Below are 24,750 nucleotides of genomic sequence, written 5' to 3'. Positions count from 1 at the left end.
ATGCACCAGGTCATGACCCAAAGGGAAGCATCTTGCTTCCCTCTTAATGAGTACATTGTGCTTGTCACAACCAAGGTGATGTTATAGGGATCTAATGTAGAGGCCAGGATTGCTGGTAAGCCCACTGTCATGCACTGAGCAGCACCCCTCCCTACACACACACACACACACACACACACACACACACACACACACACACACACACACACACACTGTCAAGCACTGAGCAGCACCCCTCCCTATAAACACACACACCCTTTTAAGAAAATTACTTACTCCTAACTGTCCTATGTGCCAAGGTTGAAAACTGTCAAATATCTCAAAGTTGAGAACTGAGTAAATGATGATTTGTTTAGACAAGTGTTATATTTCCTGTGAGAGTCAAGCAAGGTACCTAAGCTGGAAAATGAATGTAGCCAGGGTTTCTTTACCTCTTTCATTTTTGGTTTGTTTGCTTTTGTTTGGGGGCCACACCTGGTGATACTCAGATCTGGATCTGAACTTACAAGTTATTAATTTACGAATTAGCCCTGGTGATGCTTGGGGAATCATACAGATGCCAAGGATTGAACTCAGGTCTACTGCATGCAAGGCAAATGTTCTACCCTATGTTCTCTCTCTTTCAATCCTCATCCTTGCCTCTTTGACAAGGGCAGAAGCAATTTAATAAACCAGAGAAAATGAGTTTGTGATGAGTGGTGTTTGGGAGTCACACCCAGCAAGCCTTAGGGCTTATTCCTGATTCTGCTCAAAGCTCACTCTTGGTGAGGCTTGGGGAACCAAGGTCAGTGGTAAGTTTAAGGTGAATAAGTGCTTAACCCCTCTTCTAAGAAAAGATGGCTTTTTGACGGGGCTGGAGCAATAATACAGCAGTAGGGTGTTTGCCGTGCATGTGGCCAATCAGGATGGAGCTTGGTTTGATCCTCAGAATCCCATATGGTCCCTGAGCCAGGAGCAATTTCTGAGTGCATAGCCAGGATAACCCCTGAGTGTCACAGGGGTGACCCCCCAAAAAAAGGAAGAGAAAAAGAAAAGATGGCATTTTGATTGATCTGCCTGTTATGAACACTTAACTTCTTAACTTTTTAATCAATTAGAGTATAAGAAAATATATTTATCTTCACTCTCTCTTTCATCAAAAACATTAGCTCTTTATAGGGGCTGGCATGCAGTATAGACAAGTATCAATAAAACTAGTCATAGATTATTTATTATCAATATAACTAGTCATATATGGACATATATGCTAATTTGTATTTTAAACATGGGCTTTTAATAGCCTTTTTCAACCTGTTTTTCAGAGTAACACATATCTAAACTTTTAGGGAAGAATACACTAGAAAATACAAAGTAGGATGATGGTTTGGGAAGAAATCAGTTTGTTTTTATATTTAATGTATTTAATCATGCATCTGTTCATCTATATTAGATATCTGTTGATTATTAAAAAATATTGGCAATTCTTTAAAAATATAAAGGCATTGCTTTATAGATAAATAATAGACAATGGATAATATTCAGTGTTTACTGCATGCTAAGTACTACAGGAAATTCTTTACATGAGTTTCATGTAAACAAAGATATCAGGTGTTGCTGTGGCTACTGTCATTCAGAATGAAGTGTAACTGGTCTAACCTGTTGGGTGATGGCCATGACCTTCACGTGATAGAAGTGAACAGTCCTAGGAGGTAGCTTAGTACTGGCCCAGGGTCTGCAAATGGGAAGCCCGGTGGAGCTGAGGAACATAGGAGGAACCAAAGTTTATGAGTCATGTCAGATGTGCAGTAGTGGAGCTGGGTAGGAATGTAAGATGAAAGCAGAAGTATGAAGTCAGCATTTAACTCATGAAGGTCATAGACAGGATGATATCACCACAGAGAGAGTCCACAGAGGCAGAAGAATATACCAGAACTAATGGGGCTGAAAACCTGGATCAAGAGTTGCAGTTGCAGTCAGGAAGGAGTCAAGAATCATTCACATTTTTAGGTGAGGCTACCATGTTTGCTCTTGTTCCTTAGGACACCTACCCAACATCCTGTGCCCAGGCGCTGGTTTTTCTTGCCTTTCCACTTTAAACCCCTCTCAGAAATCTCTAGTTGCTTCAGTTTGAATTCTTTTTTACAGGAGAAATTCAAGTCTTCACTTGAATAAATATTGTCCTTTATTGATTTCACAATGAAATTAATTTTTCTATAGACCTTCACTGTTATTAAATATAACTTACTTAAAATTATTGGGGGAGGTAACAGTATGTCATAGACAACATTAGGACAACAGTTGACAATGTATTATATATTTCAACTTACTGAAAAAAGTCTCTAAAAAGCACTATGACAAGAAGGAATATAGTATTATGATGGATAGAACTGGACTTATATTGTAGTTTATACCTCTTTCTAATCCCCAACCTTAATAATATTCTGTTAGTTCTCTCTCTATTGAAATTGCATTTTCTTATTTAAATCACTGCTCCCCTCCCTACCATATGCACACATTCTGTTCTTCTGGAGTAGCAAGAGAGGATAGCCCTTGGCCATTATTTTCTCACTGTGCAGCTAGTTGGTGAGTAGCTGGTGAGTTTCTAAACTGAAGGAGAAGCCAATGGCCAGCAGCAGTACTAGGAAAGCAGTGTAAGCAGAGGTTCAGCAGAGTGGGAGCATTTCCTTCCTGGATCCATGGTGGTCTTTCTGAACTTGTGACTGCACTTTTCCTTCTTCCAATATCTGGTGAAGCTGCCCTGTTGGTTGGCCTGTAATTTCTGAAACACCTCAATTTTGCTACATTGCTAAATTCCAAATCAACCTTGCCTGCTTCATTTCACTCTCCATCCTGTTTGCAGAATTTGTTTTATAAACTTCCCTGTGCAGCTGGGAGACCTTTCCCAGGCCCTTCAGCACCTGCCCCACAGAGGAGTTGCTGCTGCTCCCCAAGGGTCCCCTTTGATCTCCAGGTCAGAAGGTGCCTTCCTGGGGCTTTGTTGCTGAGGTTTGGGAGAGCTACACCCAGAACACAACTAAGCACAAAGACCTAGCTACCTCCTAGCCGTGGTGATTAAGTGGAGGGTGAGAAGTTCAGGCCCTGACTTTAATCAGGATCGAATGTTAGAGATGAACTCCTACACCTGTTTGTTATTCCTCCCATGGGTCTGGCAGGAATCTTAGAACTATCAGAGGAAACTGACCATTAAATCAGCATGGGAGACCTCATAACTAGTCTGCAGTGGGGAAGTTAAAATGAAAAATGGGAATCGAAAATAGGAGGTTGGGATGGGTTCCAGGCTCTCCTATACATCTCCAGGCAGAAGGCCCTCTGCATGTCTCTTTCAGGCAGATTCAGTGGAAGGCTTCTCCCTGTCTTGGCTAGACTAGCCTACGCCCTTCTCCTATTTGTAAGTATACACCCTGCCCACATATCCAGGCCCTCCAAATAAGCATGCTGCCCCGCCTGTTCTGTGTCCTTATCATGGCCCTGTTTCCTGCCCCACCCCAGCTGTCCTCTGGAGCACCCCAATTCCTGCTGCGTAGGTAGCTTAGCTCCATTTTCACTCTGACTACCCGCTGCCTTTGGTCTGGTTAGCTGGACATGCCAGGGTTCTTACAGTAGTGTTGAATTCTCAGTAGCTGAAATTGGATCTTGCTCAGATGAGCATCATTGGCTTTGGGCCAAGCACAAAGTCAATTGATATTTAGTCAGAATTTGGAAGATAACCTGTCTTTCACAAGTTTTTTTTTCATGTTATAGAAATATTATATAATGTAAATTAATATGTGTTGTGAATGATTCGTTTTCTCTTCAAAGTGCTTCAGTGTTTCTTCTGAGCTCGATTTCATGGAGGAAATGGCTCGTGGTCTATCTTCACTTTCTCAGGATCCACTCTCTGCTCGGCCCTTCACTCTCAGGCTCCTCTCAAACTGCCCTCTCTAACTGCTAACTCCCCAAAGCATATGAATTAAATCACTTACTGTTTCTTAAACATCTGCTACACTCACCAGCTGCTGTATCCTTTTTAGTAATGCTCACTTGCTCTTTATTATCAAGGGATAATCTCTTCAATTACTTCTTTTGTAGCCAATCATACTTTCCCCAAGTCCATTTCTCCTCCTTGAACTCAGTCTTAAGTGAAATACTCTTTTCCAAGACTCTGAATTTCCTCTGGATGACTGGTTCAATAACTATATTTGTATGTGTGCATCCACATATGTCATAAGTATGCTGCATCATTCCCAGATGGGGCTGATATCACAAGGACCCAATGTGAAGAATAGAGCCAATGTGAGCTCATTGTGTTTTCTGTATTGTAGCCTTCTTCCTCTTTTCATTCTTTTCTTTTTGAAAATTTACTTTCACAGAAGACTGAAATCTGAGTCACCCTCATTTTCCCATTGCTAACTCCCACATTCATCATTGACTCAACCATTGAATCATTGATTCACTCTCACTATCTCTTTTTCTTTTCTATCTATCTCCTAAACCAGTGGTTAGCAACCTGCGGCTCGCGAGCCACATGTGGCTCTTTAAACTATTAATTTGGCTCTTCTGTGTGCTGGGCAGCTGCTCCAGGAGTCAGGACTCTGCTTCTAGCCTCTGTCCGTGCGCCCCCTGTGTGCAGCCCCAGTGCCAGCTCCAAGTAAGATGATACCCAGTATCAACCCTAAACGAAGGTGTTCCCCCAAAGTCATCCTTTCTTAAACCACTTCCTTTGATATGTAAACGTCCACTGAATATGTACTTTATCTCTCTCTCTTGACCTGAAGACTCCTGATATTGGGAATTGGTTTTAATAAAGAAAGAGGTGTTCTAGCTTTTTGGGCTCGAGGCAGATAGTACAAGGTAAAAGGCCATACTACTTGGTTTATTATTTCTTTCCTGCTACCCTGCTTATTCAGACCAGGTTGGTGGGGTTTTAAAATACAGTGCCTGGAGTAATCTTAAAATACATATTATATTTTGCACAAGAGTGGGCAGCTTCCATGAAGGGATTCTCAACCCAGAGTTTTCTTTTCTGTGGATTCTCATGTTCAGAGTACTCAGGATTAAAGTTGTGATCTAATGCCCTTAAATGCTGTTTTTCATATTGATTATGACTTTCTGCATATTATAAGTGCCAATCAGATATTTTTTTGCAAGAGTGGAAACATTTCAATATCTCCTTCTCAGACACAGCTATCCCAGAATCAGATTCATTTTTGAACACATCCATCTTATGTCTCACTGTAAAAACTACTTGTGAAACTCCCCTGCAGAGAAATATTAATTACATATTTCATAATTCATAGAGAAAATGAACAATGTCTGTCAAATACACAAGCTTAGCTATCCATTCCTTGTCCAACTGGGGCTGTACAAAGTCAGAGTTCTGCTCTCACAGGAACTGCACTACTTCTTCTCTCTTGCCAACAAGGCGAGAGAGCACCCTTCCCCAGAACAGCCACTTCACTTTTTCATGGAGTAGATGCTAGTAGTGGGCATCCATACTCTCACCCAGGGTGGTGAATAGCCTGGATTTGATCACAATTGTGAATTTCACAAATTATCTTTACTGTGTCATCTGTCACAACAGGGAGTTTTTTTTTAATCCAGTCTATCATACAATGAGTGGATAAATGTACGAGTGTGCAAGTTCTGTTTCTTGTGACTACACAAAAACACTGAGCCATGCACAGTGCATCATCTGTACATACATTAACACATTAGATTATTATTCTGAGTGAAATGAGTCAGAAGGAGAGAGGTGTAGACACAAAATTATTTGTGGCATATAAGAATAATAAATGGCAATATGGTAATACTATCTAGAGAAAATAGGGATGAGGGACAGGAGGACTAATACATGATAGGAAGCTTGCCATAAAAAGTGGTGAGTTCAGTTAGAATACAGAAAGGTACATTATGACATTGATAGTTGGAACATATCACTCTGACAAGAACTGGATGCTGAAAATGGATAAGTGACATGCATGGTATCCTTTAATTAACAATATTGCAAACCATGGTGTCATAAAGGAACTTTTGCAAACCTCAGTGTCATAAAGGAAAAGAGAGATAGAAAGAAAAAAACAAAATGCCTGCCCCTGACATAGGCAGAGGAGGGTGAAGTGGAAGGAAACAAGGGACATTGGTGGTGGGGAAAGTACACTGGTGAAAGAAGGGTGGTATACATTCTATAATTGAAACTCAAGTATGAATAATTTTGTAACAAATATGCTTAAATAAAAATTATTTTTAAAATGTTTCAGGCACTTTATCATAATTCCTTTATGATACATCATATGCCTTTAACAAATTGCTGTTTTTGTTTTTGTGTGTATTTTAGTTTGGTTTCTTGCAGCACACACTAAAGTGTCAATAGATTTTTTTTCCTTTCAGTGAAATCACTACTTTTCTCTGGAACACTGTCCTTGCTTTTGAAGATTGTTAAAAGGTTTTTCTCTTTTACCTGTTTCATCTCCATATTGTAGTATTTCAAATTTTCAGCACATTTTGGTTGTCAAAAGGAAACATTTTGAAACGTTTTGCTTCCTTATTATCAGAAATCAAAGCATTTTTCCTCGAGAAGGATGTTCACTATCCAGAATTAACAATCAGTGGATTCAAAAACTGTATTTTATGGTGGATGTTACTTCACATCTAAATCAGCTTAATCATAAAATACAGGGGAAAGGAAACACAATTTTTTCAATGTTAGAAGAAGCTATTTTGTTTCAAAACAAATTATCTGTTTTTGCTCAAGATTTTGACAGAGAAACTTTGATTCACATCCCAAGCCTGTTGAAACATCACCATGAAAATAATTCCGATATTAACATTACCTATTTTAAAACAGCACTTTTAAATATGAGGGAAGCTTTTCTCAGGAGGTTTCATGATTTCAGAAACAGCAAAGTGATGTTGGCCTTTGTTAAAAAAAAAAAAACCTCTGGATGCCACTGTAATGGAATTAAATTTTTCTCCCTTTAACATCGACTTTGGCAATTTTGAAATGTAATTTCTGGATTTAAGAAACAAAGAACTGTGGAGCCCGAAATTTGAACATCTTTGTGCTAATTTAGAAAGATTGGAGAAACACAAATGTAAACTTAGTTTACAGCACAAGTGGTCTGCTTTGAAAGACCTGGAGAAGGAAGATATGTTGATTTTTAATATCTGGAATAGTATTCCTGACTCATATAATCAAGTAAAAAAGCTAGCGTTTGTTGTTCTTTCCTTGTTCAGGTCTATATATTTATGCTAACAATCATTTTCAAGCATGAATCTTATCAAGAGTAAATTGAGAAATAGTCTCATCTATGAGAACCTGGAATCGTGCCTAAAATTAAAAACAACAACATACAAACCTGACTTACTCAAACTATCCAAGGAAATGCAAGGCCAATGTTCACATTAGTGTTTGTGACTTTGTCAATCATTGTCAGGATGTAATTTTCTCTATATTGTAAGGCAAATTTTATGGAATTTAACATTATTGATAAATAATATCATTCTAAACTTTTTGTTTTATTAGTTGTGTTATTTGTATCCTCCTGACCTATGTGGATACTTGCATGCAGAATATTCTCAATAAAAATTTATTGAAACTAAAAACAGTGTACCATCCTATGTATTTTCGGTTTTAAAAATGTGGCTCTCGGAGCTGGAGAGATAGCATGGAGTAAGGCATTTGCCTCTCATGCAGAAGGTTGGTGGTTTGAATCCTGGCATCCCATATGGTCCCCTGAGCCTGCCAGGAGTGATTTCTGAGCATAGAGCCAGGAGTAACCCCTGAGCACTACAAACAAACAAACAAAAAAAAAAAACAACAACAAAATGTAGCTCTCAAATTAAATTTTGTTTTGTTTTGTTTTGTTTTTGGGTCACACCCGGTGACACTCAGGGGTTACTCCTGGCTATGCGCTCAGAAGTCGCTCCTGGCTTGGGGGACCATATGGGACGCCGGGGGATCAAACCGCTGTTCGTCCTAGGCTAGCGCAGGCAAGGCAGGCACCTTACCTCTAGCGCCACCGCCCGGCCCCCAAATTAAATTTCAATCGTGGTTTTGGCGAGATTTGGCTCAGTTGAAAAAAAAGGTTGCCGACCACTGTCCTAAACTGTTAACAGCCATCTCTTAACTCTTCATATATTCTCTGTCCTAAAACTAGTCATGTTTTCATTAGTACATATGCAAGGACATACGCTGTTGGCATGCACTAGCTCCCACACATGTCTTCTAACAGCTTCATTTTGGCCTATTGTGATCTAGCCTCTGCCTATCTCTCCAGGCATTTCTACTTACAAACTACTAGAATTAATTTGTTGTAATTCTAGTACTTGCTATTTGTTGCCTGTTTGTTTTCCTGTAATTCTTCTAGTCCCAGCAGCAAATTTCTCTTGGTCCTTGCTCAAATATTATATCTGGGAGATTTGGTCATTGGGTACTAAGAAGTGACTTGTTTACTATCATATGCATTATATCTATTGCCCAGACCTGACTGTACAAGCCACATCTTGTTCACCTCTGGATCCACACCACTTAATCTTGTTTTCCATACTTCGCATAGTCAAATGACTGAATCTTCATTTCTCTTCCTATTGATGCTCCCATTACAATCTCAAAATTCACTTTTAAAATGATGCTTTACACTATAGTTTTACTTTTGACCTTACTAATATATTCTGTCTTTAATGAATTAAAAACCACTGTTAGGAATGAACAAGTTCTTGAAGCAGTATCCTTTCTTTTTAAAAAGTCAAACTGGAGCCAAAGCTAAAGTACAGAAAGTAGTGCATTTGCTTTTGCACAAGACCAACTTGGATTTGATCCTTGGCATCTCATTTGAGTCCCTAAGTACTGTCAGAAGTAATTCCTGACATTAGAGCCAGGAACAACTCCTAAACATCACTAATTATATACCTCTCCCCCAACCCGAGACGCAAAAAAAAAAAATAATAATAAGGATACAGAAAGTGTCAAACAGCCTTGCTTATATTAACACATAAGACCAATTTGCTCAAAGTACAGAACATAGAGACTTCTTCATGTGTCATGGCTTTTCTTTTACAGTAGAAAAAATAAGAGGAAAGGAATCATAATGTATTAAATGATCTGTCCTAAGCTCATGACATATTCTCTTATATTCCCAAGCCCTTCTAAAATTCATGTGAAGGCAGAACCAGAGAAATCACTGGGAAGGAAGATTTCTGCTATTAGCTAATATATGGCTCCTTGAAGAAGTGTTCCTTTCCAATTGTATTCTCTTCATCTGAAAATAAAAGACTCAGAGCAAATGGTCCCTAGAGTCTGCCAAGCTTTAGTGTTGCTTTAGCAAACATTTACTGAGTGGATTTACTCTGAGCTAGCACCTGTGCTAGGGATAAAGGATGCAAATGAGATGCTGCTGTTAGTTTGCCATATTTAGTGGAGGAGAATAATTCAGTTATTTTGATTATACAAGGCCTCTTGCAACTACTTAAAGTCCTTCATTGATTAGACCTATATAGATGAAGTATGTTCAGCAAAACAAAGAAAAGACAACTAAAATTATCATGTATAAAAATTTCTGGTAGATATTATGTAGATTAGAAGAACAAATGATGGTTTTAGCCCCCTAAAAGACTCCAGTCTAGTAGAAGAAACAGTATTTATAGATTAAAATAAATTTTATAATCAAATTATTTATTCATGGAAGAATCATTTTCCAGGAAACCAGTATTAAACTGGCTCAGCGTGTAAGAGTAGTGTTGTATAAGTTATCATTAAGGTAAAGAGAAACCAAAAGTGATATAAAATATTTTAAATAAAGACTGACTTCACTCACTAGAATTTCACAAATAAATTTGATAACTGCTCTGAATGCTTCTCTTTTATGGCCTAACCTTTTACCTGAGGCAACTAGTTCCTAAAAAGGCATTTTCATCTCCCAATGACAGGTGTTTTGTGCATTTGTATTCTTGGGAGACTAGCCATGTGCAAGATAAATTACAGGCTTGTTATATACACTGTTCAGGGAATATGTTCCTAGTTTCACATTACCAAAAGGAGTGTTTTCTGTCTTTTTTTCCCTTTTTCTTTATCTTTGTAAGTCATTTTATCTTTGTAAGACATTATATTTTATCCCGGCTCTACAAGAAACATTGTGTGATATTTAGGTATATAATGTTATCATTTGATATATGTAGACATGTGGAAGAAAGAGTTGAATGTGCGCATGGGGGCCGGAGTGATGGCACAGTGGTAGAGCATTTGCTTTGCATGCAGCTGACTAAGGACAGGTTTGAGTTCCATCCCTAGCATCCCATATGGTCCCCCGAGCCAGCCAGGAGCAATTTCTGAGCACAGAGCCAAAAGTAACCCCTGAGCGCTGCCAGATGTGACCCAAACCCCCACCCCCAAAACAGAATGTGTTTATGATGTTTGACATTGGATTCAGGATTTTTTTTTTTTTTTTGGTTTTGGGCCACACCCGACAGCTCTCAGGGTTGCTCTTAGCTCTGGGCTCAGAAATTCCTCCTGGCAGGCTCAGGGGACCATATGGGATGTGGGAATCGAACTCAGGTCCGTCCTGGGTCATCTGCATGCAAGGCAAACACCCTACTGCTGTGCTATCTTTCAGACCCCTGTACTCAGAATTTCTAATTTATCTTCAATTATACTCATTTTGTATATAAAGTTGAGACCAAATAAGCAAGTTAATTGAGAGCAAAAGATATGCAGATTACTTTGCATTAGTAATTTCAAAGTCTACAGGATAAATTTATTTGTAATAAATAAAACAAAGAAGGAGCTATAATATAATGGGTATGATATACCTTGCACATGGCTGACCTGTGTTCAATCCCAGCACCCCATATGGTCCCTGACCCTGCCAGGAGTGATCTCTGAATGTAGAGCCTGGAGTATTCCTTGAGCACTACTGAATGTGGTCCACAACCAAAAACTAAATAAAGCAAAGAATAAACTTTAAAGTAAAAGACTTTTTATATTTTAGACCAATTTTAGGTCCACAGCAAAGTTGAGCACAAAATACAGAGTTGTTAAGTACCCACTGTATTTAGTACCCACTGCACTAACTGTTGCTAAGTATCCTGGCAATATGCAGACTCTTCTTCAAACCTCTCACACCATGCCCCTTTGTTAAAATTGATAATTTTTTTTTTTTTTTTTTGGTTTTGGGTCACACCCGGCAGCGCTAAGGGATTACTCCTGGCTCTACACTCAGAAACCGCTCCTTGCAGTCTCAGGGAACCATATGGGATGCCGGGATTCGAATCACTGTTCTTCTGCATGCAAGGCAAATGCCTTACCTCCATGCTATAGCTCTACCCACACCCCAAATTGATGAATCTTACACTGACATACCATTATCACCTAAAGTTCAGTAGTCAGTAAGTTTCAACAAATGTATTGTGGCATGACTTTATCATGATAGTATCATATGGAATAGTTTCACTATTCTAAAATTCCTCTATGTTCTTCTTCTCCCTCCCTCCTAAACTCTTGCAACCACTGATCTTTTCATGTCTCCAATTCTCTGCCTCTTCCAGAATGTTGCATAGTGGAAATCATATAGTATGTAGCCTTTTTAGATTGCCTTTTTTTGCTTAGAAATATACAATTAAACTTCATTTATTTTTCGTCTGCTTCATTGATTCATTGATCACTAGTATTGCATAATATTCCACTGTCTGAAGGCAGCAGAGTATATTTATTCATTAATCTATTAAAGAACATTTAGGTTGCTTCCATATTCTGGTAATTATGAATAAAGCTGCTATAAATGTTTATGCATAACTTTTTTGTGTGGCTATGTTTTCAGATAGGTTGGGTAAATATCAAGAAGTGTGATCACACCATTCTATGGTAAAAGTATATTTTACTTTGTAGAAACTGACCATCTTTTTGCAAAGTGTCCATACAATTTTGCATCTCTACTAGTAACAAACGGAGTTTCTCTAGTGTACATCTTTGCCAGCATGTGGTATTGTCAGTATTTTAGACTTTTGCCATTCAAATAGGTATTCTACATACATACCACATGATTGCCTTAATTTGAACTTCTTGGTGTCATATGATGTTGAATTCCTTTTTGCATGTTTATTGCCATTTGTGAATCTTGCTTGATAAGATTTGTTCATATCTTTTGCCTATTTTTTTCTGTTTGTTTTATGGATCATACCCAGCTGTGCTCAGGCTTACTCCTAGCTCTGCACTCAGGAATTACTCCTGACGGGCTCAGAGGACCATATGGGGTGTCAGGCATCAAACCCTATCCACTATACTGCCCCTCTGGCAACTTTCGTCTGTTTTAATTCTTATTCTTTTATCCTTTTGCTAAGCTCTAAGAGTTCTCTTCATATTTTAGGAGAAAGTTATTTATGAAATTGTGTAAATATTTTCTCGAAGTGTCTGACATGTCTTCTCATATTGTCTCATACTGATTGTCTCTATCAGAGTAAAAATCGTTTTATTTAAACAAATAAAACCTACATTTATTTCTTTCACAAATTTTGTCTTAGGCTGTATTCAAAAAGATTTTATCAAACCAAAATTTATATATTTACCTATATTATTTATGAGTATTATAATTTAGTGTTTATGATTATTTTGAATTTTTTTGATTTTTATTTAAAGCACTGATTAAAAAATTATTCATAGTTGCGTTTTAGACATACAATATTTCAGCACCAAATCGACCACCAGTGCTCCCTACCAAGTCTACCACCAGCCTCCCTCCACCAGTGTTCCTAGAGTCCATCCCATACCCCCCCCCCCCACACACACAGTTAGGTTGATTTTAAGTTTGATTTTTAAAGTTTGGATCTCATGATTTCAGTGTTGCTGATGCTGTGGTTTGGATATTTAGTTCTAGCTTTCATCATCACTATATCTGAAACTCTTTGACTCTTGTCCCCAATATTTCAAATTTTATCACTCTCTACTCTATTTCCTTCTCCTCACTATATTCTTGGGCCAAGAGAATTCTAGGCAACCCACATTTAAACCATTGCATTCCCTCATGCAGTTGTTTAAATACCAGACATAAGTGACATTATACTGTATTTATTCTTCTTCTGGCTTACCTCATTTAACATGTTATCTTTTAATTTAATCTATATTTTTACAGTATATGAGGTCTTCATTTCGACTGATATTATTTATGTATTTATCCACTTGCTTTAGTACTTTTGGTTGAAAGACTTCTCTCAGTTATATCATCTCTGCTTTATCAAGGATCAATGTGTTTGTAGGTGGATATCTAATCTCCCTATTCTGTTCCATTGATGTATTTCTATATTCTTTTGCTTTTTAATTAAGGGTCATATTGAACAGCATTTAGGGGGTACTTTGGGTCAGTGCTCAGGGATTACTCCTGGAGTATCTTGAAGTATTATGCAATGCTGAAGATTGCATCTAGATCTGCTACATGCTAAGCATGTGCTACAGTACTTTAAGCTAACTTCCTGACCTACATGACTTTAATTACTGTAACTTTATAGTAATTTTTGACATTGGATAGCACCAATCTTGTCACTTTGTTCTCTTGCAATACTATATTTTTATTCTGGGTCTTTTGCCTCTCCATATAAGCCTTGGAATCAGTTACTTATATAGTTTTTGTTTAAAACAGGCTATCTAAAATATTGAAATATGATGGTTCTTAAATAAAATGCAACCCACACAAGCTTTGTTGTGTATTTTTTCTGTTATTTTAATGATGTTACTCAAGTAATTATCTAAAGTTTTGTGTACAGCAATGCTTTTTTATAAGACTACTGAAATCTATACTCAGTTTAGTAGTAGGCAAATGTTTGGAAAGAGATTTCATTAAATGCATTGAACTAGAATGTCCCACAATCTTGCTAAGGGTATTTTTAAATTGTGCCATGGTTTCATTGCTCTAGCAGCAAGTTAGTAATTATCTTGTAGCTTTTCATTCCTGCCTGTGTAAATCATCAAGGTTAATCAGAGGTGAGATATTGGGATTGTCTCAGGTATGTTCTGGATATGCACACTCTGCACATGACTGTCTAGACTCCTAAGATGTTCCCAAAGTTTTCTAATTCCTCAATTGGGCATCTTATACACCAGATATTTCTGTTATCCCCTTTGGTTCACGTCTTGTTTGAACCAGTTTTTATTACCATTTTATGCAACTATAATGGTTAAGTAATAATGCTGTTTGTTTTCTAATGAAACCCTGGGAAAAAAATCTGTTCTCATGATAAGCCAGATTGAAAAGGGTAAATCCTATGAATGGAACATCCTGAGAATCGCTAGATAATTCAAATAGTGACAGTTCTTAAAGTGAGTTCAAACCAGTCTGCTCTTTTCACTGTCTGCCAAGATTTTGTTTGCAAAGTTACTGATTTCGTGTTTCTGTTGATTCTCAAAGCAACTTCAGACCTGGATTCAGGCATAGAGAAGTTTGAGTGCTACAAAGTTCACTAGTCCTACATAATTCAGTCCTTTTCCCCTTAGATACTTTTGGATTTATAAGCAAGTCTTTATTAATTTCAAAAGTTTTTAAAGTTGATTTCAAAAATCTTTGTCAGCAATTTTTTTGGTTTGATAAAAAAGCACAGTTTTTGATGCATGTCCTCCACCAATTCTACTGGTTCTACTCACTTGTATTTTATTCTACTTTGTTATATTTTATTGTACTTTGTTAAGTATATTATGTTGACAAACTCAAAAGGACTGCTGAGATCACTTATTGGCTTTAAAGTACTCTCTATCAAGAATAAAACTGACAGTTCTGATACAGTGTCCCACATAAAAAAAAAGTCAAAAGTATACATTTTGATATCTTTGTCAAATATATTCAGTTATATAACTGTCACCACAATCATAATTTAGAACTTTCCATCACTTCATTTTGGCACTCTGGTGATGAGCATGAAATAGCAGTCTTGCAAGTATAAAATAATAGCATTAGTCCTATTGCACAAAAATAATAATACATTTCAAACATTTTAATAAAAATGTAAAATCCCTTTTGGTAACATTTGGTATCCCCTGAATTGTTGGGTTTTTTTTTTGACACTACAGTTTTACTTTTCTAAAATTATGTAGGAATATAGTCATATCCTTTGTGTCTAACTCTCACTGAGTATAAAGCCTCTGAAAGACACCCATTTTATTGCATTAATCATATTACCTTTCTTTTGTATTGTTTTATGGTATTGCATGGATATAGTGCATTTGTCATATCTATTTTACACTGAAGGACATTTGGGTTATTTCTACATTGGAGGTATTTTTAAAATGAAATTTCTGTGAACTTCAAGTACAGGTCTCTGTATAGATGTCTGATTATTCTTTGTCATATAAAACAACAATAGAATTGCCAGGTCAGATGCTTAAAGTATGCTTGATTTTCTAAGTAAATTACCAAACTGCTTTCTAATGGGTCTATATACCTTATATTGAGTTACAGTTGTTCTATATTCTTAGTAAATTTGTGTTGTTTATGTATCTTAATGTGTCTCACTTAGCAGTCCAATATATAGTTGTGCCTTCTTATTTTACTTTGCTTTTCTCCTGGAATCAAAAATCTTTGTTATGTCCTTATTTGGCATCTGTATATCTTCATTAGTAGTATCTGTTCAATTAGTTTAGCCATTTACAAAGTTACATTGTTTGATTTGCAGAATTATTTACAAAGTTATATTGTTTGATTTACAGAATTTAAGGTATTTTCATTTATGTATTCTTCATATAAGTAATTCATTCCCTGTATGCCTTGTAAATATTTTTTTACAAGTAGAGGAGTATTTCATAAGTAAAACATAGTCAGATATCTGAATTAGAGAACATTAAAAGATTAAAACTGTGTGTAAGAAAGGAGAAAATGTATTCAAATATGTGATAAAGGATGTCTTATGCATATGCAATAGATTTAAAAAAGTGTGCACAGAATAAAATAGTTTATGCTTCCAGGCCATAATGCAAAACCAAGTTGGTTAGAAAATAATGTTTTATTAATTCTAGGCAGTCTTTTCTATATAAATCTTACCAAACTGACAAATATATAATATGAACTAATACAGGCATAGATCAGAACCTCTCTTACCATACTTAACTGTTAAGTAAAGGTGTTCAGAGGTACATAATAAATCAACAAAGATAAGCTATCAATTACAGGAGAAAATGCAGTAACCTGCCAAAGACAACTTCAGACTAGATAATAGTTCCTAGTTTAGAATTGTCTCTTGTATTTGACATGAATGAACATGTAGTTAGTGGGTAAAGTTAACAAAAAACTAGAAGAATCATAAAATAGCTTGAAGTAAATAAGTGACATGATATTTAGAAATTGAGAGCTAGAACTGGTTTTACTGTGAAACATTGTAAGTGGTGATGAAATCAATGAAGACTTGTCTAATTCTAGGTAAAAGAGAAGGTACTCACTGCAACTAAGAGGCAAGATTTTTGGGTTAAAGAGATAATAGAATGGATAGGGTGCTTGCCTTGCATACAGAAGACCCAATTTCAATCCCTGGCATCCTATATGGTCCTTTGAGTGTACCAGAAAGATTCTTGCATGCAGAGCCAGGAATAACCCCTGAGGTCCACCTCATGGCCTAGAACCTACAGCCTCCCCTCAAAAAAGGCAAGTTTGCAAAGTATCAGAAAAGTATAATTGTTCATTTTTTGTGTGATTTAATGAAAGTATGAATGTAGATTCTGAAGAATTTCAAGATGATTATTTTTCCAATGAGTAGCTTATTGGTGATATTCTTTTTATGCCCACACCTGGCAGTCATCAGTAGTTACTACTGGTTCTGTAACTCAAGAGTCATTCCTTGTGGTGCTCAGGTGACCATATGTGATGCTGGGTATTGAACCCAAGTCAACTACATGCAAAGGTAAATGCCCTGTCCACTGTCCTATTGCTCCAGCCCCAACATATTGGTGATACTCTTAGTCAGACCTTCAGTATGAGAATCAATTTTTATACGAATTTTGTTTTGTTCTATTTTGTTTTGTTGAGTTTTAAAGTCAGCAGGATCCCAATGGTGGTACATACTACTGAGTAGTAAAAAATGTAGTCCTGGGTTAGTTACGTATCCCAGCTAGAGATAGAAAATTGGTCACCATCAGTGAATTGTTTATCTCAAGATGAAATAAGATATTTTGGTATGTCCTTATAGAATAAAAAGGGCAAGGACTGCAATCTGATTTCTAAAGTGATTAAAAATTCATAATTTTTAAAATTAAAATTAAATAATTTTTAAAATTAAAATTCATAATTTTGAATGCAAAGAGCTTCAGGAATGGTGAGTGATAATTATTGCTCATTACAAAAATAGTTGTGCAAATGAGTGGCTCATGAAGATGTGGTATATAAATGTGTGTGTAGTATAAATATATAAATATATCTATATATAATAAAATAGAATACTACATAGCTGTTAGAAATGAAAATAATCATACAATTTGCTAAGCATGCATGGAACTGGATAATATTATGTTAAATGAAGTAAGCCAAAAGAAGAGAGATAAACATCAAATGATATCAGTTATATGTGGTATTTAGAATAACTGCATGAAGAAATATAAAGGTTTAAATGAGGGTTGTAGAGAACACTTTAGGCCCCAGAATATACTGAGGAGAAGGAAAGAAATTGAGTGGAGGAGAATGACACATATGAAATGATGGGGACATGGGGAGGGGAGCCAAAAAGACTCAGGTGTATTGGTGGTTTTAAGAAAGGATGGCAAATATCCAAGCCAGAGTCAACAACAATGAAATCATGAAATCCAATCTTTAAAAACCAAACTTTAAAATGTGCCTGTTATGATGGAGGTTGGGGTGCGAGTGGTAGCATTGTATGGACTCTGAGAACATTGGTGAAGGTGGTCGGCACTGGTGGTGGGATTGATCTTGAAACATTGCATGTCTAAAACCCAACTTTTTAACTTTTTAATAACTTTTTAAATCACAATGGTTTAAATTAAAAAATTAATTCAAATGGTGTGGAATTTACTGGCTAGAAATTATTGTTCAAAACTGGAACAAAATGATCATTAGTAAGAGAATAGATAAGCCAATTGCAAATATGTATGTTATTAAAAGGAATGCTTTATTCAACATTTGGACAAATGCCAAAATTGCTAGTTAGTATTAATACACACAAACAATACATTGTATATGATCTCATTTGCATGATGACCAGTAATTTATTAAATCAATCTATGAACAATGGAAATCAAAAAAGGTTGTCCCAAAAGGTGATGGGGGGGAACATAGTGGTATGGATAACTGATAGTGATATAGGAACACAGGAGAATTGTCTGATGTTACAAACTGTTCTTTACCATTTTTGATGTAGCTATCATTACCAAACTCAAGTTGAGAAGTCAGCTCAAGATGGGGGGTGTTCTTTACATGACAGAAACCCAACCACAATCATGTTTGTAATCAAGGTGTTTAAATAATAAAATATTATTTAAAAAGATTTATATTTAAAAAAAGAATATTAAAATAAAATAATTGATCAAATATAGAAGATTGAACATCTAAATTTATTAGTTTCTAAATTTTCTCTACTCATTACTTTAACAGAAACTTTCCTTACAAAATAAAATGAAAAGCATCACAATTATAAAAGTTACCAGAAGAAAATAGAAATATCTAGTAAGGGCCTTGCATGCCAAAGAAACAAAATCTAAGTGATCCCTGAAGAAAGTCATAATATAAATGAAGTCATAAAATAATTCACTGTGAACTATAGAAATCCTAAAAAGAAATGCAAAACAAGAGTAAATGTAACCTAAAGTTAGATTTGTTCAAAATTAAATTTTATGCAGGTAGAGTATCCTGTTTGCTCAATCTGTATCAGTCTATATATCTAGATGACCTCTCTCCCACCATCAAAAATGAAAGACTAAACTAGAAATCTTTCCCATTAGGGGGATAATAGACATATTTGAAGGCAGGAACTGAGTTGAAAATTAAAATTAGAGGGTATCAGTGATAGTCTATTTACATTCTAAATACAAAGATTCCTCTTTTTTTTCTTTGGTATTTTGGGGGATTGGTAAGGAGAGCTCCGTATAGTCATGCTCAAGACTTACCTTGACTTCTGGTCACTTCTGGCAATGCTCAATGGACCTAATATAGGAATAGGAAGGTGCATGGGAGGCAAGCACCTTACCTACTGTATTATATCTCCAGCCAAATACTAAGATTCTTTCTATGAAATTTAAGAACATTGGAAATATGCTGAAGTAGAATCCAACAAATCTGAGTTAAAAGAAATCTAATCAACCCATGATTAAAAACATTTTTAAAGCTTTTAAACTCTAAGTCAGCAGAATCTAATATAAATCTACAATGAAAATTAAGTTACTAGATTATATCATTTGTTTTAATACATGCTGACATTTAGATTATTATTACATTTGGTTATAAATACATAGATAAAATTAGGGAAACAAATAAGGTGCTTTTTAACTCCTCAAATAGTGGAAATTTGATAGCAGAAGAAAATGTAATCAGAAAATTATGTATTTGTGATTAATACTTACAAATTCATAATGCATACTGTTTTAAAATTTGAAATTATGATTAAAAATTTGGAATTATCATATAACTTAATGATTTAAAATATGACAGTAGGTTTTAGGAATGAGTAGTAAAAATTTGTATTTCAGAAAAAGGAAGTCTACAGATAATGACTAAAATGGATAATGTTGAAAAAAGCTTAAGTTACAGCATAAATATGTTGTTAAAGAGAGAGGTTAGAGGGGCCCGGAGAGATAGCACAGCAGTGTTTGCCTTGCAAGCAGCCAATCCAGGACCAAAGGTGATTGGTTCGAATCCCGGTGTCCCATATGGTGCCCCGTACCTGCCAGGAGCTATTTCTGAGCAGACAGCCAGGAGTAACCCCTGAGCATCGCCGGGTGTGGCCCAAAAACCAAAAAGAGAGAGAGAGAGAGAGAGAGAGAGAGAGAGAGAGAGAGAGAGAGAGAGAGAGAGAGAGGTTAGAGCAGCATGTACATCCCATACTTGGGATGTTCAAAGGACTAGAGCACATGCTTTATATAAAGAAGTTCTGAGTTCGATCCCCAGGAACAACCCCTGCACAGCAAGCTTTGAGCACCCTTTATTGCAGCCAGTGTACCACCAGGCATGTACCCAAACAGAAATCAAAACCAAAAAAAAAAGGTGCTAGAGTACAGGGACTTGCATTGCCTATAAACAACCAAGGTGTTGAAAAAGAACAGGACCATCATTTTTATGAGCACCATGAATATTAAAATATTTTCATGTCAAGTAGCTTGTATTTTCCCACACACTGGTGGATAAGCCTTCTGTGGAGTGACTGGGACGTTTCTGATGGTCTGGGATTTGAAGCCAATGGTTTGGGGATTGGAGGCAGAGAATGAAAGGAATGCTGGATACCAATTTTACCAACCAACAGTGAAAAACCACAATGTATGTATGCGTTAACACCTAGTGCCATCAACAAATACCACAGACTCGGTGTCTTAAATGACAATCATTTATTTTCTCAGTCTGCAGGCAAGGTCCTAGATCAATATACCCACGGACTTGGTTTCTGGTGAGGGCTTGCTTTGTGATCTGTACACCTTCTCTCTGCTTGACTCAGATAGCTAACTGAGCAGGAGAGGTCTCTCTGCTCTCTTTTCTAACCTGCCATCTTGACCTTTTTTTTTTTTGGTATATTTGGGCCATATCCGGCAATGCTCAGGGGTTACTCCTGGGTCTGTGCTCAGGGGTTACTCCCGGAAGGCTTGGGGGAACCATATGGGGTGCAGGGAACTGAACCAGGGTCAGTCTTACATAGACCACGTCCAATGTAAATTCTCTACCACTGAGCTATTGCTCTGGCTCCATTGACCTCATTTTATCTTAATACTTCTTATTCCAAGTAGATATTCAGTTTTTTGTTGGGAGACCAGAATGTAATGCACTGCAGCAATCTGAGTAATCTGTTTATACTCACATTCCAGAAGACATAATTTATTTGACCCAAATGTAATAATTTGCTAGGACAGAAAACTAAAGAGGAAACTAAATTGAGTAACTAGGGCAAGTGAAAGTATGGTTAAAATGTATTAAATGTATTAAAAGTATGGTTAAAATGATTGACCTTGGGTTTCCAAAACAGTGGCAAGAGAAAGCAGGAAGATTTGGGAAGAAAAGACTCACTTTCAGGGATTGTTTCTGTAATTTGGTAGACCATTAAGGAAGAAGTCAGGACTAGAAAGCTTCCTAGCAAAGTTTTTCTCAGTGGGAGAGCTAGAGAACAACTAGGAACTCTTTTATCCTGTGCCTTCTGCAGGTTAATCCCTTTTTCTGGGCCTTATGTGGTTATTTCTACGCTTTTGAGTGTCATAGGAAATAAAGAAGAATAATCAAACTGAATAAAGTGTAAGTTTCAGTAGTAACTGTAATAACACTTTTCTTTCTTTTTAGACGACTAAATACATTGAATAAGTGTGCCTCAATGAAACTTGATGTGAACTTCCAAAGGAAAAAGGTAAGTTAATCTACCCCTTACGACTATGACAATGCTAATAAAAGAAACCTGCATTTATCTATTGAAAGCAACTTGAATCCAAGTAATATTCAGAAATGCTTGACCATCTATGTCTTCTAAATGTTTTCCCATCATAACCATCATAAATAAACCCAGCAATTAACTCTAGCAAAGGTCTATATCATTCCATGTTATTTTTAGTTGTTTTTAGTTTTTTAGCAGACAGAATTTTGAAAATAGAGCATCTCTTAATTCTTGATTATAGTATTTTAGAGATTTGTTTTGTTTTAAATATACACTCCATGATAGACCCAAATATTCCACAGTGATTAGTAGATTAGGAGAATGTAAGAAAGAATCTGTGTGTCCATGCCAAGAATATTCCACATTATTTTTTCCAGTGGTATTTTATTTCAAATTCATTGCAAAATGCCCTTGTTCTCAGGCAGGTTTATTTCATGATGGTTTAGCTTTAGGGAATCAGAGAGGAAGAAGTATAACAGCATGGTATTGAAACAGCTTCATTTTCCATCCTCCTTCCACATACACTTTCCTCTAGTCACAAAAAAAATGTATTCTCTTCGTGTTTCTTGCATTATGGCATGACATTTTTCAAGTGGGTATAGATTATATATTAGCATCTTTCTAGATTAAATTAAATTTACCACTAAAACTCCAATTATTTTCTTCCTATACCTTGTCAACTTTTACAAGATACCTACTTTCTCACCCCTTGCTTGCTGGTAATCATTAATGCTATCTCATCGTCTAAAGACATTTTGTTTGTTCATTTGTTTACTTTGTTTGTTTACTTTATTCTCAGTGTACTTCATATGAGTGAGGTTACCTGTTTCAAAGAATACAATACCCTTTAATACCATCCATATGTTGCCAGTTTTATGCTTCATCTTTGTAATAGCTAAATAGTCTTCCTTTATGTATATGTACCATATTTTCTTTATATACTCATCTGTTAAGGGTTCTTTGGTTGTTCCTACTTTGAGGTATAAAAATGTTGCAGTGATACTGAGAAGGCTAAATTTTTGTTAAAATAGCACTTTTATTTTACAATTTATGTGGGTAAATACTCAGAAGTGAGAGACCTAGATAATTTGGAATTTCTATGTCTAGTTTTTTGAGGACTCTTTCATGGGCTTGTTTGTATACCCCTCTCCTTCCTAGGCTTTTTTTGGTTTTTTTTGTTTGTTTGTTTTGTTTTGCTTGTGCTTGTCCCTCTCTGTGAATGAGACTACTGTTTTGGGGGGGAAAAACAACACTATATCAAGGGTCTCAAACTCAATTTACCTGGGGGTCGCAGGAGGCAAAGTTGGGGTGATCCTTGAGTGCAATGTCAGTAGTAAGCCTTGAATATTGGGGGGTGTGACCCAAACAACTAAAACAAAACAAAACAAAAAAAGATTCCTCTAGGGCAGGGCCACAAAATGTTGTAAAGAGGGTTGTTTGCGGTCCATAGGCCGCGATTTTGAGACCCCTGCCAGTATACTTTATTGTCCTTACTATTTTCCAGAAAAGATGTATAGTCATTTAATCCATTAAGGTAGGGGTTCTTTGCTTTGCAGATAAGGGAAGTAAAACCTGAATAGATAAAATCATTTGCCCTGATCCTTCCATGATACTTCAGCTTCAGCCTAATTCTAACACTGAAGTTCCTAATCACTATGCTAAGAGTCTCCTTTTTCACTCATTGGATCCTTTTATAAAGCTCAGAATTAAGATTATTAACTGTGTTTTTTTTATTTCACTTCTCCATTATTTAACTAGTCAGCCTTTTAACTAGTTACATCCTGGTATATTTTGAAGAGACCGTGAAAACATTTTTAGTTGAAAGAAAGTATTAGTTATTCTGCTCTACACAGAGAAATAATTAAATCTAATGGATTTTAAATCACCACTGAGTAATTTAATCTTTCAAAATAACTTCAACCTGAGTTTCTGCTTTTAAATAATACCAAAAAGAGCAAATGAATTTTGGTTGACCTCACCATAAAAGTAATTTGAGGTTTGAGTTAGGAATTAAAGTTTTAAGTTAAAGAGGTAAATGGGTTAAAAACAATATCTAAAGAAATACTGAAACATAAGCAAGTTTTCCAGGCTGAAGACAAATTAAAAATGTGGGAATAAATGTCCCAACAGCTGTCTGGCTGAATAGACCCTTGAGAAGCATACATACTATTTGAAGCATGAGAGTCAGATGTTGTTTTGATTGTAACACATGGTTTTTATTAAACCAAACACAGGCATGCCTGTGTGTTTAAGAGGTGGCTGGTGTATATGTCTGCCTATACATCTTTAGCTGCTGTGTTTTACAAAAGAAGCATCCTTTAGTTTAAACACTTATGGCATGACATGTTTTCCACCAAGTGAAGTGGAGTGATTGGATTGTTACCTTCTTACCAACTTTTCAAAACCCATATGTGATGTTGGCTTGAATCATTGTGAGACAATCTGTGCTACCTTCTTAAAAGCTCTTCTGTAGATTAGTCACTTCAGTATTCTGACACTCTTAACTTATTCCTCGTGTTAGAAAGAGTGGCACATGCCCATCAAAATCTACATAACTACAGGCTTCATAAATGTATACATGGATCACAAAGAATGAGAACAAGCAGTGTTGGTGGGGATGTGGAGAGAAAGGAACTCTTATCTACTGCTGGTGGGAATGCTGTCTAGTTCAACCTTTATAGAAAACAATATGGAGATTCCTCCAAAAACTGGAAATCGAGCTCCCATACAACGCAGCTATACTACTCCTAGGAGTATACCCTAGGAACACAAAAATACAATACAAAAATCCCTTCCTTACACCTATATTCATGCAGCACTATTTACCATAGCAAGACTCTGGAAACAGCCAAGATACCCTTCAACAGATGAATGGCTAAAGAAACTGTGGTACATATACACAATGGAATATTATGCAGCTGTCAGGAGAGATGAAGTCATGAAATTTTCCTATACATGGATGTACATAGAATCTATTATGCTGAGTGAAATAAGTCAGAGAGAGAGAGAGAGAAAGACGCAGAATGGTCTCACTCATCTATGGGTTTTAAGAAAAGTGAAAGACATTTTTGCAATAATAATTTTCAGGCACAAAAGAGAAAAAAGCTGGAAGTTACAGCTCACCTCATGAAGCTCACCGCAAACAGGGATGAGTTTAGTTAGAGAAATAACTACGTTTTGAACTATCCTAATAATGAGAATGTACGAGGGAAATAGAAAGCCTGTCTAGAGTACAGGCGG

At 36.3% G+C, this 24,750-nt stretch overlaps 1 protein-coding gene across 2 annotated transcripts in view; it reads left to right on the top strand.

Moving 5' to 3' along the window:
• The window catches only part of STARD13 (StAR related lipid transfer domain containing 13), a 273,101-nt gene that overhangs the window by 206,459 nt on the left and 41,892 nt on the right, over window positions 1–24,750 (top strand). For both annotated transcript variants that reach the window (XM_049778753.1, XM_049778752.1), the window contains exon 4: window positions 21,423–21,486. In XM_049778753.1, coding sequence (XP_049634710.1) covers window positions 21,423–21,486 — 64 coding nt within the window. The remainder of the gene's footprint in view (window positions 1–21,422; window positions 21,487–24,750) is intronic.

Source organism: Suncus etruscus, chromosome 8 (assembly GCF_024139225.1).
Source record: "Suncus etruscus isolate mSunEtr1 chromosome 8, mSunEtr1.pri.cur, whole genome shotgun sequence".
NCBI classification, from domain to species: Eukaryota; Metazoa; Chordata; class Mammalia; order Eulipotyphla; family Soricidae; genus Suncus; species Suncus etruscus.
Note: the sequence above shows the minus strand (reverse complement) of the source record. Positions and strands in the feature narration are given on the sequence as shown.